The sequence below is a fragment of the Eleutherodactylus coqui genome, chromosome 2 (assembly GCF_035609145.1).
Source record: "Eleutherodactylus coqui strain aEleCoq1 chromosome 2, aEleCoq1.hap1, whole genome shotgun sequence".
NCBI classification, from domain to species: Eukaryota; Metazoa; Chordata; class Amphibia; order Anura; family Eleutherodactylidae; genus Eleutherodactylus; species Eleutherodactylus coqui.
This window is the reverse complement of record NC_089838.1, coordinates 125,259,359-125,278,348: the sequence shown is the minus strand read 5'-3', so window position 1 is coordinate 125,278,348 and position 18,990 is coordinate 125,259,359. Positions and strand designations below refer to the sequence as shown.

Here is an 18,990-nt window from a genome sequence, read left to right as displayed (position 1 = left end):
CCTGCTCAAGTATGGTTGTTCAATCTTACTTGAGACTGAAGATAGAAGATACTCTGATCACGAGATCTCAGGAGGTCTTGCTAGAAATCTATGAAGTGAATCTATGCCCAGACTATAGTCTCTAAGGCAAATTTTCAAGGTCGTCAACGCTTCAATTCAAGTGGAGAGACACTTGACTTAAAAATTTGAAATAAATAAGTTGTTGGTAGATGGTAGTCACCTTTTCTGGTGGTAAAAAGAATGAGAATGATAAATCCAAAAAGAAGCTGTCCTGAAGGACAATTCCTCATAAGGCAACCATCAGCCATATTTATCACCTTGATGAAGAAACATCACTCTTGGATTCTTTCTGAAAAATGGATTCATGGAAATATGCAGGTATGCATTGATGAGAAACGCCATAAAGACCTGTTTTAGAAGGCTGCACTTGACAGATCTTAAGTAGAGATGAGCGAGCACCAAAATGCTCGGGTGCTCGTTACTCGGGACGAAATTATCGTGATGCTCGAGGGTTCGTTTCGAATAACGAACCCCATTGAAGTCAATGGGCGACCCGAGCCTTTTTGTATTTCGCCGATGCTCGCTAAGGTTTTCATGTGTGAAAATCTGGGCAATTCAAGAAAGTGATGGGAACGACACAGCAACGGATAGGGCAGGCGAGGGGCTACATGTTGGGCTGCATCTCAAGTTCACAGGTCCCACTATTAAGCCACAATACCGGCAAGAGTGCCCCCCCCCCCCCCCTCCCAACAACTTTTACTTCTGAAAAGCCCTCATTAGCAATGGATACCTTAGCTAAGCACCACACTACCTCCAACAAAGCACAATCACTGCCTGCATGACACTCCGCTGCCACTTCTCCTGGGTTACATGCTGCCCAACCCCCCCGCACGACCCAGTGTCCACAGCGCACACAAAAGTGTCCCTGCGCAGCCTTCAGCTGCCCTCATGCCACACCACCCTCATGTCTATTTATAAGTGCGTCTGCCATGACGAGGAACCGCAGGCACACACTGCAGAGGGTTGGCACGGCTAGGCAGCGACCCTCTTTAAAAGGGGCGGGGCGATAGCCCACAATGCTGTACAGAAGCAATGAGAAATATAATCCTGTGCCACCGCCATCAGGAGCTGCACACGTGGGCATAGCAATGGGGAACCTATGTGCCACACACTATTCATTCTGTCAAGGTGTCTGCATGCCCCAGTCAGACCGCGGGTTTTTAATTCATAGACACAGGCAGGTACAACTCCCTATTGTGAAGTCCCTGTGGACCGACAGCATGGGTGGCTCCCTGGAACCCACCGGCGGTACATAAAAATATCCCATTGCATTGCCCAACACAGCTGAGGTAGTAATGTCGTGCTTAATGCAGGTGGGCTTCGGCCCACACTGCATGCCCCAGTCTGACTGGGGTTCTTTAGAAGTGGAAACAGATGCATTTATAATTCTCTGTGGACCCACAGCATGGGTGGGTGCCAGGAAGCCACCGGCGGTACATAAAAATATCCCATTGCATTGCCCAACACAGCTGAGGTAGTAATGTTGTGCTTAATGCAGGTGGGCTTCGGCCCACACTGCATGCCCCAGTCAGACTGGGGTTCTTTAGAAGTGGAAACAGATGCATTTATAATTCCCTGTGGACCCACAGCATGGGTGGCTCCCTGGAACCCACCGGCGGTACATAAAAATATCCCATTGCATTGCCCAACACAGCGGATGTAACGTCAGCTGTAATGCAGGTGGGCTAAAAATTAATTTGATTACACTGTAGGCGAGGGCCCACAAAAATTGCTGTATCAACAGTACTAATGTACATCAGAAAAATTGGCCCTGGCCAACCAAGAGGGCAGGTGAAACCCATTAATTGCTTTGGTTATTGTGGCTTAAGTGGTAACTAGGCCTGGAGGCAGCCCAGTTTAACGAAAAATTGGTTCAAGTTAAAGTTTCAACGCTTTTAAGAGCATTGAAACGTATAAAAAATTTTAAGAAAAATTATATGAGTGAGCCTTGTGGCCCTAAGAAAAATTGCCCGTTCGGCGTCATTACGTGAGGTTTCAGGAGGAGGAGCAGGAGGAGGAGGAGGAGGAATATTATACACAGATTGATGAAGCAGAAATGTCCCCGTTTTGGATGGTGAGAGAGAACGATGCTTCCATCCGCGGGTGCAGCCTACGTATTGCTTAGGTATCGCTGCTGTCCGCTGGTGGAGAAGAGAAGTCTGGGGAAATCCAGGCTTTGTTCATCTTGATGAGTGTAAGCCTGTCGGCACTGTCGGTTGACAGGCGGGTACACTTATCTGTGATGATTCCCCCAGCCGCACTAAACACCCTCTCTGACAGGACGCTAGCCGCAGGACAAGCAAGCACCTCCAGGGCATACAGCGCGAGTTCAGGCCACGTGTCCAGCTTCGACACCCAGTAGTTGTAGGTGGCAGAGGCGTCAGGGAGGACGGTCGTGCAATCGGCTACGTACTCCCTCACCATCCTTTTACAGTGCTCCCGCCGACTCAGCCTTGACTGGGGAGCGGTGACACAGTCTTGCTGGGGAGCCATAAAGCTGTCCAGGGGGTTAAAGGCTGTTGTATTGCCTGTGCTGTACATGCTGCTCGATCTCCGCACCTCCCCTGCTACCTGGCCCTCGGAAGTGCGCCTTCTGCCACTAGCGCTGTCGGATGGGAATTTTATCATCAGCTTGTCCGCCAGGGTCCTGTGGTATAGCAACACTCTCGAACCCCTTTCCTCTTCAGGAATGAGAGTGGAAAGGTTCTCCTTATACCGTGGGTCGAGCAGTGTGTACACCCAGTAATCCGTAGTGGCCAGAATGCGTGTAACGCGAGGGTCACGAGAAAGGCATCCTAACATGAAGTCAGCCATGTGTGCCAGGGTACCTGTACGCAACACATGGCTGTCTTCACTAGGAAGATCACTTTCAGGATCCTCCTCCTCCTCCTCCTCCTCAGGCCATACACGCTGAAAGGATGACAGACAAGCAGCATGGGTACCGTCAGCAGTGGGCCAAGCTGTCTCTTCCCCCTCCTCCTCATCCTCCTCATGCTCCTCCTCCTCCTCCTGAATGCGCTGAGATATAGACAGGAGGGTGCTCTGACTATCCAGCGACATACTGTCTTCCCCCAGCTCTGTTTCCGAGCGCAAAGCGTCTGCCTTTATGCTTTGCAGGGAACTTCTCAAGATGCATAGCAGAGGAATGGTGACACTAATGATTGCAGCATCGCCGCTCACCACCTGGGTAGACTGCTCAAAGTTTTGAAGGGCCTGGCAGATGTCTGCCAACCAGGCCCACTCTTCTGAAAATAATTGAGGAGGCTGACTCCCACTGCGCCGCCCATGTTGGAGTTGGTATTCCACTATAGCTCTACGCTGCTCATAGAGCCTGGCCAACATGTGGAGCGTAGAGTTCCACCGTGTGGGCACGTCGCACAGCAGTCGGTGCACTGGCAGATTAAACCGATGTTGCAGGGTCCGCAGAGTGGCAGCGTCCGTGTGGGACTTGCGGAAATGTGCACAGAGCCGGCGCACCTTTACGAGCAGGTCTGACAAGCGTGGGTAGCTTTTCAGAAAGCGCTGAACCACCAAATTAAAGACGTGGGCCAGGCATGGCACGTGCGTGAGGCTGCCGAGCTGCAGAGCCGCCACCAGGTTATGGCCGTTGTCACACACGACCATGCCTGGTTGGAGGCTCAGCGGCGCAAGCCAGCGGTCGGTCTGCTCTGTCAGACCCTGCAGCAGTTCGTGGGCCGTGTGCCTCTTATCTCCTAAGCTGAGTAGTTTCAGCACGGCCTGGCTTACGCTTGCCCACCGCTGTGCTGCCACGACGCGCGACACAGACTGCTGGCGACGCGCTGCTGCTGCTGACACATCTTGATGGCGAGACAGAGGTTGCGTTGGAGGAGGAGGAGGAGGGTGGTTTAGTGGAGGAAGCATACACCGCCGCAGATACCACCACCGAGCTGGGGCCCGCAATTCTGGGGGTGGGTAGGACGTGAGCGGTCCCAGGCTCTGACTCTGTCCCAGCCTCCACTAAATTCACCCAATGTGCCGTCAGGGAGATATAGTGGCCCTGCCCGCCTGCGCTTGTCCACGTGTCCGTTGTTAAGTGGACCTTGGCAGTAACCGCGTTGGTGAGGGCGCGTACAATGTTGCGGGAGACGTGGTCGTGCAGGGCTGGGACGGCACATCGGGAAAAGTAGTGGCGACTGGGAACTGAGTAGCGCGGGGCCGCCGCCGCCATCATACTTTTGAAGGACTCCGTTTCCACAACCCTATACGGCAGCATCTCAAGGCTGATAAATTTGGCTATGTGGACGGTTAACGCTTGAGCGTGCGGGTGCGTGGCGGCGTACTTGCGCTTGCGCTCAAACACTTGCGCTAGCGACGGCTGGACGGTGCGGTGCGAGACATTGCTGGATTGGGCCGAGGACAGCGGAGGTGAGGGTGTGGGTGCAGGCCAGGAGACGGTAGTGCCTGTGTCCTCAGAGCGGGGTTGGATCTCAGTGGCAGGTTGGGGCACACAGGGGGAGAGGCAGCGGTGCAAATCGGAGGCGCTGAACGGCCTTCGTCCCACCTTGTGGGGTGCTTGGCCATCATATGTCTGCGCATGCTGGTGGTGGGTAGGCTGTTGGTGGTGGCTCCCCGGCTGATCTTGGCGCGACAAAGGTTGCACACCGCTGTTCGTCGGTCGTCAGGCGTCTCTGTGAAAAACTGCCAGACCTTAGAGCACCTTGGCCTCTGCAGGGTGGCATGGCGCGAGGGTGCGCTTTGGGAAACAGTTGGTGGATTATTCGGTCTGGCCCTGCCTCTACCCCTGGACACCGCACTGCCTCTTGCAACCTGCCCTGCTGCTGCCCTTGCCTCCCCCTCTGAAGACCTGTCCTGAGTAGGCGTTGCACACCAGGTGGGGTCAGTCACCTCATCGTCCTGCTGCTCTTCCTCCGAATCCTCTGTGTGCTCCTCCCTCGGACTTACTGCCCTTACTACTACCTCACCGATAGACAACTGTGTCTCATCGTCATCGTCCTCCTCACCCACTGAAAGGTCTTGAGACAGTTGCCGGAAGTCCCCAGCCTCATCCCCCGGACCCCGGGAACTTTCCAATGGTTGCGCATCAGTGACGATAAACTCCTCTGGTGGGAGAGGAACCACTGATGCCCAATCTGAGCAGGGGCCCGAGAACAGTTCCTGGGAGTCTTCCCGCTCCTCAGCATGTGTCATTGTAGTGGAGTGAGGAGGCTGGGAGGAAGGAGGAGCAGCAGCCAGAGGATTCGGATTTGCAGCACTGGACGGCGCAGAACTGTGGGTGGATGATAGCTTGCTCGAAGCACTTTCTGCCATCCACGACAGGACCTGCTCACACTGCTCATTTTCTAATAAAGGTCTCCCGCGTGGACCCATTAATTGGGCGATGAATGTGGGGACGCCAGAAACGTGCCTCTCTCCTAATCGCGCAGCAGTCGGCTGCGATACACCTGGATCAGGAGCTCGACCTGTGCCCACACCCTCACTTGGGCCTACGCGTCCTCGGCCACGTCCACGTCCTCTAGGCCTACCCCTACCCCTCAGCATGCTGTATTACCAGTGATTTCCCAGGCAGAAAATAAATTGGCGCAAGCCTGCAGGACAAATAGAATTTTTCCCTTTTTTTTAAAGAAAAGGCCCACTGACTATATTCAATCAGATAAGAAATCTGTTCCACAGAAATGCAGTTATATGAAGTGCAGCAGAGCAGTGATTTTCCCCAGGCAGGAAGGAAATAAATTGGCGCAAGACTGCTGTTAAACGTAGCTGGCTGCGTATGATTTTTTTACTATCTCCACCCACCACACACGTACCCAGAACGCTGAGGACTGACAGAGGCAGGCCACATAGAATTTTTCCCTTTTTTTTTTAAAGAAAAGGCCCACTGACTATATTCAATCAATAATATATGTCTTCTGGCCCTGCCTACACAATTCTCTCCCTGTAGTATTACTGCAGGGCGCAATGCTCTGCACAGCCGATTTTGAAAAAAAAAAAGATGCAACACTGCTAACAGCAGCCTGCACAGTACTGCACACGGTTAAATGTGGCCCTAAGAAGGACCGTTGGGGTTCTTGAAGCCTACACTCACTCCTAACACTCTCCCTGCCTAACCACCACTTCTGTCCCTGGACTATTACTGCAGGGCGCAATGCTTTGCAGACAGCCGATTTTGAAAAAAAAAAAATTTGTGCAACACTGCTAACAGCACCCTCCACAGTACTGCACACGGATAGATGTGGCCCTGAGAAGGACCGTTGGGGTTCTTGAAGCCTACACTCACTCCTAACACTCTCCCTACAGCAGCACCAGCAGCAGCACTTTCCCTCAGCTAACTCACAAGGCATCTGAGGCGAGCCGCGGGAGGGGCCGGCTTTTATACTCGGGTGACATCTGATCTCCCCAGCCACTCACAGCAGGGGGGTGGTATAGGGCTTGAACGTCACAGGGGGAAGTTGTAATGCCTTCCCTGTCTTTCAATTGGCCAGAAAAGCGCGCTAACGTCTCACAGAGGAAAGTGAAAGTAACCCGAACACCGCGTGGTGCTCGTTAAGAGTAACGAGCATCCCGAACACCCTAATATTCGCCCGAGCATCAAGCTCGGACGAGTACGTTCGCTCATCACTAATCTTAAGGTATCCATCTTGAATTTTTTTTTGTAAAGACATGTTCACATATTGCAGGTGTAAAGTGAAGCTCATATTGCTCCTGTTCTGGAAAATAATAACACACAGAAGTAAACTCTGGCTTTTCAGACTAAATGAAAATGGTCATAATGCACCTGTTCTATGGAATTCTTCATGGAGTTGTACAATATGAGGATCTGCTCTTTACTTCAAACAGAAACCTGTTGAGATGTGCAGAAATTCAAAAGTGTAACACTCCCTTATGACTTGAAAAACCCACCGATATGAAAACTTTTTTAACCAACATGGATGTTATTTGCTCAGTCTTGCACCTACACGGATAGCGGTGGTTGCAGCGTAAGAATTATTTTTTTTTGAAAGCTTAACTTCTGAAAAAAGAAAGATCATACTCTGAGCCTCCAATCTCTTTCAGAGAGGATGTAGACTCCTTGTGCCTTTTATGCCAGTTTGGAGAGGTCTTACGATACATAGGGATAAACAACTTGAGACTTAAATGGGGTTTTCCAGGGAGAATACTATTAATAACCTATCCTCAGGATAGATCATCAATAGTTGATCGGCTGGGGTCCAAAGCTCCGGATCCTGACCAATCAGCTGAGAGTGCATCCGCAGACAGTGCCGTAAATGCACTGGGGTCGAAGAGGAAGCAGTGGAAGTCTCTGGTTCGACCTCTGTGAATCGGGTGGCGCTTAAAACTGCAAGTGTAGCTCTCATTGAAATTAATAGAAGTCATGTCTGCAGTTACTAGCATAGCAGAACTATATTCCCTAAATCAGGCATACCAATGTAGCAAAGTGTGATAGGTGATAACTCTCTGCAATAAGTAAACTTGTCTTAAGCTATTGAAAGCTACTGTTCTCTTGCCCTAACAACACAAATCCATTGACAAGCAATTAACAAAATATGTCACACAGAAAGTTTTCATAATGGTTCAATCTCAAGTCAATCTCTCCTACAAATCTGTAATCCAGGACAAAATAAACATAAACCGAATAGGTGGGCTGAGGAGGTGAGAAGCAACCTGCATCTGCTAAAATGAAACACATGTGTGAGATTTGTAAGACTGTTCTTATAGGCCAGAAATTAATTATGCTAATTTCTTGATTGATCATTTCTAGGTGGGCGGTCCTTGGGTGGAGTTTAGGGGACAAAATATCCCTTCTGTACTGCCCGAGGACAAACAGGAAAGAAGAGCTTTAGAAGTGAAATTCTAATAATATCCATACCAAATATATATTTGAATAGTATATTGCAAAAAAGGATGTATATGTCTATACAATAGAACCCTATGGTGACACCTTCCATTATAAATACAGCAAAAAGTAATAACGTATCCAAAGGATAGTACCTAATTTATCTGCAGGCTCGGCATCTTCTTTTCTGTCATCCACATTTTCTATGTTAGTATTCTTAAAACTGAGCAGATCTTTTCTGTCTTCTTCCTCTAGCTCAGCCAAAACCTAAAGAAAGAAAATGGAAAACGAACAATATGTTGTAAACTAGGGCACAACAGTGATGTGGTCTGGGGAAAGAACGGAATAGGAAGTGTAATAAAATGTAACATATTGAACTTATGTCTTAAACAATGGATATGCTTAATAAACTAATGGACAGTTCTGTAACTTGAGTCTAAGACTGGAAATAAAAAAACAAGTGTTGGCAATATAAATGTATACATCTGTATTTTTCGCCTTTTATTTTATAACTGTTTAGCTCGTATTTGTCATTTCATTCTGTCTTCTTTTTATCTCTTTGTTAGCCCTGCATCATTTTGTATTACAGCTGAAAACTTTAATAAGCCCAGTCCTTGTTATTCTGAACCTATAACCTTTGATAATGTCAACTGCTAGAGTAGTGAGTGGGCATATTTGGGACTTCTGGACCTTTTTTTCTACCAGAAGTGCTGGTAGACTGTATGTGAGGTGTATGGGCTGTGTGTTTGGGTGTGATTTATGCTCAATTTGCATGAAGATAGATTAACCTCTTAAAGTCACCTTGCATCTTGTGCTGGTAAAGTGTATACATGACTAAAGGATTATTATTTTTTAATTACATTGAAAGAATCCCGGCAGCTGTGATATCGTATTGACAGGTTGCAGTCAGTCTGTGCATGGGACGTCGCACGCTGCTGCATCCAATCACAGATCTCAGCGTTCAAGCACTGAGGTCTGTGATTGGCTTCAGCAGCCTGCGACACAAGCTGACTGCAGCCTGTCAATAGAGCGTTATACGGGGAAAACAGAGCCACAGCGCTGGAGCTGCAGGGGAGCCAAGAGAGGCAAGTACAGGATATTTTGCTATTTTCAGACATGGGGAGCATTAGTTTAAAAAAAAAAAAACACACCTCAAACAAACCCTTTAATGTGCTGTCCTACCTTACACTCTGTCAAAAAATAAAAAAATCAAGCAATAAGACTGCAAGACTTGGCATGAAGTTATATCTTAAGGCCCATTTACATGTAACGATTATCGCTCAAAATTCACTCAATCGACCACAAATGAGCAATAATCGTTTCAGGAAAACACAGACATCATGCACTTTTCGTTTGAACAATGATTTTAAGTTAAACTTAAAATTCATCGTTCAACTATTGGAGATACAGCAAACACATTTGTCTCTCAGTAGACTGCAGGCTTTTCTCTCTCCGCAGGGAGTCGGTAGAGATACAATGTTTTTTCAATCACCATTAATCTAAATCCATATATCATAATATATCATCATGGTAATTGATATATGGATTCAGATTAATGGTGATTGAAAAAACAGAGGATGGATGATTTTTATATATGCATATGAGTATATACACACACACACATATATATATAATATATATTATATATATATATATATATATATATATATATATATATATATATACACACATAATAATACATAATTATTAATTATTAATATTATTAACAATTAGAGATGAGCGAACGTACTCGTCCGAGCTTGATACTCGTTCGAGTATTAGCGTGTTCGAGATGCTCGTTACTAGAGGCGAGCACCACGCGATGTTCGGGTTACTTTCACTTTCATCTCTGAGATGTTAGCGCGCTTTTCTGGCCAATAGAAAGACAGGGAAGGCATTACAACTTCCTCCTGTGATGTTCCAGCCCTATACCACCCCCCTGCAGTGAGTGGCTGGCGAGATCAGGTGTCACCCGAGTATATAAATCGGCCCCTCCCGCGACTCGCCACAGATGCGTTCTGACATAGCTCAGGGAAAGTGCTGCTGATGGTGGAGCTGCTATAGGGAGAGTGTTAGGAGTGATTTTAGGCTTCAAGAACCCCAACAGTCCATCTTAGGGCCACATCTGACCGTGTGCAGTACTGTTGAGGCTGCTTTTTGCAGTGTTGCACATTTTTTTTTTTTGTATATCGGCCGTGCAGAGCATTGCGTTCTCAGTCTGCAGTAATTTTACATAGTATAGGGCCAGTAGTGCTGAGGCAGGGACAGTGAAAAAGGTGAAAGACATATACTGTCTATATAGGCAGCGGGCTTTTCCAAAAAAATTTGGGACAAAAAAATCTATTTGGGCTGCCTGTCACCGTCCTGAGTGTACTGCGTCTCTGCTGGGGGTAGTTGTCCTAATTAATACGCAGCCAGCTAAGTGTTACAGCAGGCTTGCGCAAAATTCTTTCCTGGCTCTGCGTTGCCCGTTACATCACCGCTGTCATCCTGTCCAGAGGGAAACAGTCTGCAGTAATTTTACATAGTATAGGGCCAGTAGTGCTGAGGCAGGGACAGTGAAAAAGGTGAAAGACATATACTGTCTATATAGGCAGGGGTCTTTTCCAAAAAAATTTGGGACAAAAAAAAATCTATTTGGGCTGCCTGTCACCGTCCTGAGTGTACTGCGTCTCTGCTGGGGGTAGTAGTCCTAATTAATACGCAGCCAGCTAAGCTTGGGTCTATGATGACGTCTGATGAGTTTAGGGCGCAATCATAGAAACATGTAATGCACTGCGGTGCTGTCATGCGTGTTATGTTTGCCGTTAAAGAGGCAATTATAGATGACTGTATATGTTTCCACCATATAGCGCCCTAAACTCATCAGACGTCATCATAGACTCAATCGCATATCTGTATCTGAGCAAACATCTCTTTTTCCAGTAAAGTAGCCTCTAACTTGGTAACCAAAGTGGGCTATTATTGCTAGGAAAATTAACTGCTCTTTATCGTAATTTGAGCATCACGCCCCTCGTGCGATCTTGTAAACACCCAGTTATATATCCCTGAGTGGACAATAATACAACATGATACTCTGATCCTGATGAATCGGCTAAATAATTAGGAGCCGAGGAAACGCGTCGATTGTTTTAACAAAAGAAGGCGCATCGATTGCAAAAAAATATCAATCATTGCGCCTTAGGAGTGCAATATCTTCCTAAATATCCACGTTTTTTTGAGAATAACTACGTGTGTACCAGTTTCAACAAATTATAGTAAACTGCACCAAAGTAGTGGAATAATTATACGAGACCTTCGGTTTATTCTTTAATACAGTCAAGGCCGAATCTGGGCCAACTGGTTACTCTGTGACCCTTGTATCTCTGGGTAACAGACCAATTTCAGGGTGATCCCTATTACATTTTTATACCTCCACAAAAGAAATAACAAATATCAAAATTACTGTTATTCTTTGCTAACACAGCATTGATAACGGAGGCATTATTTAAAATAAAAAAAATTTTTGTTGTCATATATGTTTGTCAATTTTTAATAGGATAAATAAAAGTTATTTTTTAAAATTAATAAAAATTAGATTTTCTAGTGGGTCCTTTTCAGTGAATTAATCTATACAATACTAGAACCCTACTGTCTCAGTGAATAAATGGAAAACCCTTTTAAATCATTACACACTTAGAGTTTTTATACTTATGCAAAGTTGCTCTGTTTTGTAAATTGTATAACAATGCCACTGTACAGCAACTTCAAAGAAAATAATACAATTCTTTGAAAGTGAAACCCCCCCCCCAAAAAAAAACTAGAATAACTTCTTAAATATTTTACACAAAGTCCATACGTATAGTGAATATCATACAAATGAATGGTGTATAACGTACCCGTTTCTTAAATGCTTCTGGTTCTTCATTGTACGTGGATGCCAGTTGAGCAAAATAATCAGAATCAACGTTGGGTTGATCTTTAGATTGTACTATGTCAAAGAAAGGAAAAAATGTAACATCTTGAATATTCACATAGTCACACAAAAAACTGAAATATACCATTTAAATATATTACATTTAATTATAAAATGCAGCGTTGGTCAAAAGGACAGCAAGATAGCTGTATGGGTTTCCTCCTACACTCAAATAACATACTACCGCGTTTCCCCAAAAGTAAGACCTACCCTTAAAATAAGCCACACCCTGATTTTCAGGGGAAGTGTTGGGGCTTGAAATATAAGTAATCCCTAGCTACACTACGTGAAAAAAAGCAATACTTACCTAGAAGGTGCCATCTGGGTCCCTCCCGCTGGTCTCCGCAGTGCCGGGCAGGCTTGCTTGCAGTTCTCAGTACTGACAGGACAATGCTTGCTGGTAACGTGATTTTTAAACCCCGCCTCCAGCATGCAATTGCTCTGACTGATTGGCTGATCCACAGCGCTCAAGAAACAGAGGCAGTGCTAGATGAACCAATCACATGCATTCAATAAATGGCTGTGATTGGTTCATCAAGTGCTGCAGTGATTGGCTGAGCCATGGTGCTTGAGAACCAATCAGAACAATCTCTCGCTGGAGATAGGTTTACAAACCCCGTTACCAGCAAGCGATGTTCTGTCAGCACTGAGAACTGCAAGCAAGCCAGCCTGGTAAACTGAAAAGGGACCGGACGGTGCCTGCTAGGTAAGTATAAGACATTCCCTGAAAAGAAAACCCTGTGCCTCTTTTGGGGCAAAAATTAATATAAGACAGGGTCTTATTTTCAGGGGAAACACGGTAATACACTTAAAAACACACTAATAGGTGAGCCTAATTAGGGACAAGGACTGATATAAGATTTTGGATTGTGGAATATGTATGTGCTATATAAGGATAAATGAAAAAAAGCATGGCATAACATCACCAAAGTGTGCACTTTGTCACCATAAGAAAGCACCCAAAATAAGCCGTTATGTCTCCAAACAGTGCAAGGAAACTCATACTGCCCTCGCACCATTGTGTCCATCGGGTACATTTGAGTGACCAGTCTGTATACAGCCACTAGCTTATATACCTGGCTTCGCCGAGTTAATTTGCTACAGATGTTTATGTGTTGTTTGCACAGACAATTTTATGAAGTCATGGTTACTTCAGAGGAACCGAGGAATAAAATATGTATACACATAGAGGAGCGTTAGATTCTCCTCAGGCTGCATGTACCCTGTTCCTTCTGATTCAGCCTGTGGGAAGGCCAGATAGACGAGTGCCTATCTTGTTGATCGGCGGTTGTTAGACAGCTCGGGGCGAGCTCTGTAAAACAACCCTAAGAATTAAAAATAATACAAAATGACTGATAAATAAGATATATACAGTAAACTGTACCTAATAAATATACACCGGTCCATGTGTCTGTGGAATCCAAATCTTGTAAAATCAGTTTTTCAGCACTTTCACTCCTTTGTTTAATAAGTTGTAAAAAGGAAAGAACAGATTCTGGAAACTCCTCTACCGCCTGTGAACAAAAAACAACGCATATAAATGCTGCAAATAAAAGTCTAGCCTGACTATACATCAGAAGAAAGGAAATGCTACAGGGGTCGATACATTTGAGGCTCTGTTCACATCATGACTAATGTTGGAAGAGTACATGGGGAGTATTCCGCAATGTAAACCTGCGACAGGGGCCACTGTAAGGCCTCCCTCACACAGGCGTTTTTGTACAGAGTTTAGCGCTGCGTTTTCAGTGTAGCGCTAAACGCTACATTCATTTCAATAGGGCTGCTCTCACAAGCGTCAAAATGTAGCATGCTCAACGCTGAGCTTTGACAGCGATGCATGTTCTATTTTTGTCCATTTTCAGCCCTGCATCATGAAATGAATGGGCAGCGGTTTCAGCAAAACTTGGTACCACGTTTTTTGACAGTGTTAAACGCAGGTTGCTACCCTAATTTTCGGGGGGTGGGTGGGGGCTAAAATATAAGCCCTACCCCGAAAACTACTGTATGTGAAGAAAAAAAAAGCAATACTTACCTAGCAGGCGCCATCTTGTCCCTACGTCTGCTCACCGGAGTTCTGGGCAGGCTTCCGGGCACTTGTCATCATCGATAGAGCATCTCTTGATGGTAACGGGGTTTGAAGAGCCAATCAGAGCCAGCGCTCGATTAACCAATCACAGGCATTCAATGAATGGCTGTGATTGGTGCATCGAACACTGAAGGCAGGGTCTTCAAACCCCCTTACCATCAAGAGATGCTCTGGCAGTGATGACAAGTGCCTTGAAGCCTGCCTGGAGCTGTGGAGTGAAGCTGGAGGAACCTGGACGGTGCCTGCTAGGTGAGCATAAAGTCTCCTTCACACAGTTCTGGCATTCAGTTTCCTTTCAACTGTACTAAAAATGCAGCCAGGAAATTTTCTCTGAAAGACACTTTTTCAAGTGTTGTCCAACTTGTCCACACGAGTAAATAAGCTGTTGTCTACGGTTATCAGCCATTGGATAAAGTCAAACATACTGTCCTATGTAGCGCTCAGCTTTATCTTTTTTAGTATTTCTATGAGAGTTGCTGCTTGTTAGAAATGTTCCTTGGCAATAAGCTGATCATAAAGTGTCCCGAAGCTGGGACCGCTACAAGAATCTGCTGAATGATCATTTTCCCTACAAAATGAAGCGCTAAACATCACCCAGTGAAACCAATGTGTCATCTGTGTACACACACCATCCTCAAGGGAGGGGCATACTTATACACTGAGCTGATCTCTGCAGGAAGCAGACAGCTCCATTCTCACTGCAGTGGCCAGATTTGGTATTACAAAGTTCCTAGTCACTTCAATGGGAACTTTGCTGGTAATGCCAAGCCTGGCTACTGCAGTGAGAATGGGGCTTCCTGCAGAAATCACACTGGTCTGGTAAACAGTTAATTGGCAGGGATCCCGGGTGGCAGACCCCCGCTGATTTACTATTGATGGCCTATCCTGAGCATAGGCCATTAATAGTCTACAACTGAATGGCCCCTTTATACCTTGCCAACAGTTTCAATACGTTTACGAGTGTCAGAAAAGATGGTGTGTGGCTTCAGAAATATGCTTGAATAGGGTTGTTACACTAAGGGCTCATACCCACGAACGGATCGGTAAAACGCTGTCCAACAAATAACGTTAAATGGTTCAAAAGTTTAAACGTAAGTTTAAAAAATATATATTATAAAGTTTTAACCTGAAACGCAACAACAGTCTGAATTTATGATTTTATCCAAAGGGGCTTTTTTCAAGAAACACATTAAGGAAAGCTGCTCTGCAGCACAAAATGCAAATTATGGTTTGAAATTGGATGCAAACCATTCCTACAGGTGTCTCAACTTTTCTAGATTACTTTCAAACCCTCTGATTCTATATAACCAGTGATGGAACAGACTGCATTATAACACCCTATAAGGCAGGATTTGGACAGGTTTGCTTTCCAGGACAGACCAGATTCCTATCATAATGGCAAGAAAAAAGGCAATTATAACCATTAAGGGCTTATTCAGATGACCATATATCGGCTGGGTTTTCACGCCGAGCCGATATACGGTGTCCTCATCTGCAGGGGGAGTAGGATGGAAGAGCCAGGAGCAGGAACTGAGCTCCCACCCCCTCTCCACCCCTTGCCATTATTTGCAATGGGAGGGGTGGGACAGGGGCAGAGCTAAGTCCCATGACTTAGCCCCGCCCCGTCCCACCCCTCCCATTGCAAATAGTGGCGAGGGGCGGGGAAGGGGCGGGAGCTCAGTTCTTGCTCCTGGTTCTTCCATCCTCACCCCCCTACAGACAAGGACACCGTATATCGGCTCGGCGTGAAAACGCAGCCGATATACGGCCGTCTGAATAAGCCCTAAACGTGTAGGTCTGTCCTACAGAGAAGTTGCCAAGAAAGCCAAGGTGGCAGTCAGTAGTTTCCTGTATCATCAAAAGGCACTTGGAAACTGGAGGTAATTCCTTATTTACACTGGCGTTTTATTGCAGTGATTTTGCCGTGATAAAACGCGGCCAAAAATCGCGACCATCTGAAGCATTGGATTACAATGCATTTGTTCAGATCGGCGATTTTGGGGAGTGTCAGCAAGAAAAAAATAGCGCATTCAATGTGCTATCTCTACCCCTTGCCGGCAAAGGAAGGGGGCAGGACGGGGTGGGACATTAGCACACTAGGTCCCACCCCTCCCCTTGCTAGCAGCTGGCAAGGGGCAGGAGTTTAACATGCTAACTCCTGCCCCCTCCCTTTATCGGCAACCAGCAAGGGGTAGAGTGTGGAAGGGAGTTTAGCAGAGCTGAACTCTCTCCCCCCACCCGGCGGTATTCGTCGCGGCTGCTTCTCGTTCATATGATTTTCGGCCGCAATGCGGCTACAACACGCACGGCCAATAATCACAGCGCCTGTGTGAAGGAGCCCTAACTCTGACCAGTAGAAGTCTGATAGATGAAAAACCACTCCAAAATCAGACAACAAGTGTTTGAGAGTCAACAGTTTGTGTGATCGGCGCCTCACAGCACAAGATCTTCAAGCTTAGCTTAATGTAGCAAAAAATATACAAGTTTCTGTTTCAACTGTGAAGAAAGCCACTGCTAAGATTGCAAAATAAAAAAAGGCTTGCCTGGGCCAAACAGCACCTCCAGTGGACTACTGAGGAGTGGAAGAAGGTCTTAGGGACTGATGAATCAAAATGTCACATCTTTGGTACATCATGCAGGATTTAAATTATCTGAAAGCACTGCAAAATTAGGTTATGTCAGAACTACTTAAGAAGACCAGAAGAAGCCATTCTTCAAAGAATCTGCAGAGTCTTCAGATTCAAAAGATTTTGTTTGGGATGAAAGCAAAACATATTTATGGGAACATCAGTCCCAACGATAGGAATGTCTGAACAACATCTACATGGAAATATAGAAAGATGTGGAGAGTCAAACATCTAGATTTAATTGGAATCTAACGAAATCATGGTGTAACGAAGTCATCTTTTCTATGTTTGGATTTCAAGATCAAGCCTGCCGCCTGCCTGCTCTGTACTGCGGATGAACCCGGCGCTTTCCTGTTGCGCATGCGCGGTAAAGATTTTTAGGCGATGATGCAGAATCCGCGACCTGTTAGCAAAATTCATTGCGGATGGATCGCGGGTCGGACAGCTTCCATTGACTTCAAGGAAAGCAGTCCTTGTGGAGCCCGCATGAAAATGGAGCATGCTGCAATCTTTCCTACGTGATTGATTTCCGCTTGTGTGTAGGAAGCAGCGGATCTCCATAGGAAGTAACGGGCGCCATTTACTGCGGATTCCACAGCTAATGTGCAGGCGGCCTAAATATATCAATACGAACTGGAAACATTGAAGTGTTCGCTAACTTTTGACCAATAGTGCGATATATAAATAAATATTTTTTTCCTTTTCTATTATTCACCACCTTTGCTATTTAGAGAAATTTGTCTCTATTTACACAATTTTCACCCTCTATATTTTCATTAGTAGCGGCATACTACTGCGCATAAACGCTGCTAGATCATCTAAGTGAAGGGTTAATAGTATTCAGAAGCTGCGCACCCTGGCGGCGGCATACGACATAACTAATGAACTTTTACAACAATGGCGCATAGAGCCATGAGAAAACTACAATTCTATGTTTTTTTTATTAGAAAACTTCATAGATAACATAAAAAGCTGCGAGTGTGTTGAGAACTATCCTTCACATACAAAGCATCCCAGCACGGAGAACAGCTGCTGCTCCCCCTGTCCATAGGAACCACAGCAGCGCTGAGAAATGAGAGCTGACTCTGATTGGTGGAATACTGACATGTGACTGACTGACAGCTAGCCAGCCGCAGCGTCTCCTAGCAACGGATGAAACATTCTCCCGCCGCCCCATAAACGGCTTCTCTCCCCCTCCCACATTCTAACCTCCTCGTCGCCGCTTTCCGTGAAGCTGCGGTAATCCTCTCCGGGGTCCTCCGCCGGGGAGTCGCCCTCCGTGCTCTCTGACAACTGACTGACTGCAAGCGGCAGTTCTTCCTCCATGTTTACAGTCACCATGACGCCGCTCACGTGACCACTCGGGAGGGAGGGGGAGGTTCTGTGATGACGTCATGACACAATTGACGAGCCACTGTGAAACCTCGCATATTTCTTTTTTCAGCCGCACTTAAGCAGCGCTGCTGATTAGAGCCACCTGATTGGCTCTTCGGCACCACGTGACTACACAGCGTTCACGCGGATTGCCTTCAGCAGCCGTGTGCACTACACACTACAGTTAAGCAGCCGTGCACTACACACTATTAAGCAGCACGGGGTTAGGTTTAGGGTTAGGGTTACCTAAACCTAACCCTAACCCCAACCCTAAACCTAACCCTAAACACCTCATGTCATTGTAAGAGTCTGCGGGCCGTAAAGTGACCCGGCGGGCAGCAGGGGGCGGGGCTACTGAGAGCATAAATTGTTATTACCAATTAGTAATAGTCAAACTAGAAAGCAGGGTAGAGAAATGTTCCAATGCACGATGAAGAAATATACGTGTAGTTTATGGGGGAATGACAGATATTCCACATACATACATAATTAATAAGGTTCCCGTGCCCTATGGCTTCTACTAGTGTTCTTTTTAACGCTGTGATATCGCTACGTTTTTTTCAATGGGACTTTTGAATGTTAAAATCGCATCACACAAAAATCGCAAGTTTGTGCTTTTGCGATTTTTGTGCCATGCGATTTTAACATTAGAAAGTACCATTGAAAAAAACGCTAGCGGGTAAAAGCCCTTAGGGTGGTTTCACACGGGCGAAAAAGCGCACAGTTTTCATGCCACGCAAGAGTGAGCAAAAACGCAGAATTCTGGTACCAGTGATTTTTAATGGTTTCCTTCACATTTGAGATGTTTTCACTTGTGCATTGTTGCGAGAAATAAATTGGCAGCTTGTCCTTTCTTTCTGCGTTTCGTTATCCCCCGTGCTTCCCTATGGAGCCTCCTTCTTATTGCTTCCCAACAAACTTGCGTTGCGATGCGGTGCAATCTTAACATTACAAAGTGCTATTGACTTTCTCAAAAACAAAATTTGCGATTAAAAACGTGTGAGAAAATCACGAGCCGCAGCCATGATTTTGCGAGAAAAAGCAGCGCCTATGCTCAAAAATCGTGTGAAAAAAG

General features: G+C 46.0%; 1 protein-coding gene across 2 annotated transcripts in view; it reads right to left on the bottom strand.

Annotated features, from left to right (window-relative positions):
- LRRIQ1 (leucine rich repeats and IQ motif containing 1) overlaps positions 1-17,880 on the bottom strand; it is a 168,253-nt gene extending 150,373 nt beyond the window's left edge. For both annotated transcript variants that reach the window (XM_066591492.1, XM_066591491.1), the window contains exons 1-4: positions 17,751-17,880; positions 13,213-13,342; positions 11,752-11,843; positions 8,029-8,140 (exon numbers count right to left, since the gene is read on the bottom strand). In XM_066591492.1, the coding sequence (XP_066447589.1) occupies positions 8,029-8,140; positions 11,752-11,843; positions 13,213-13,342; positions 17,751-17,867 (451 nt within the window). In that variant the 5' untranslated portion in view covers positions 17,868-17,880. The remainder of the gene's footprint in view (positions 1-8,028; positions 8,141-11,751; positions 11,844-13,212; positions 13,343-17,750) is intronic.
- Between the last annotated feature and the right edge of the window lie 1,110 nt (positions 17,881-18,990).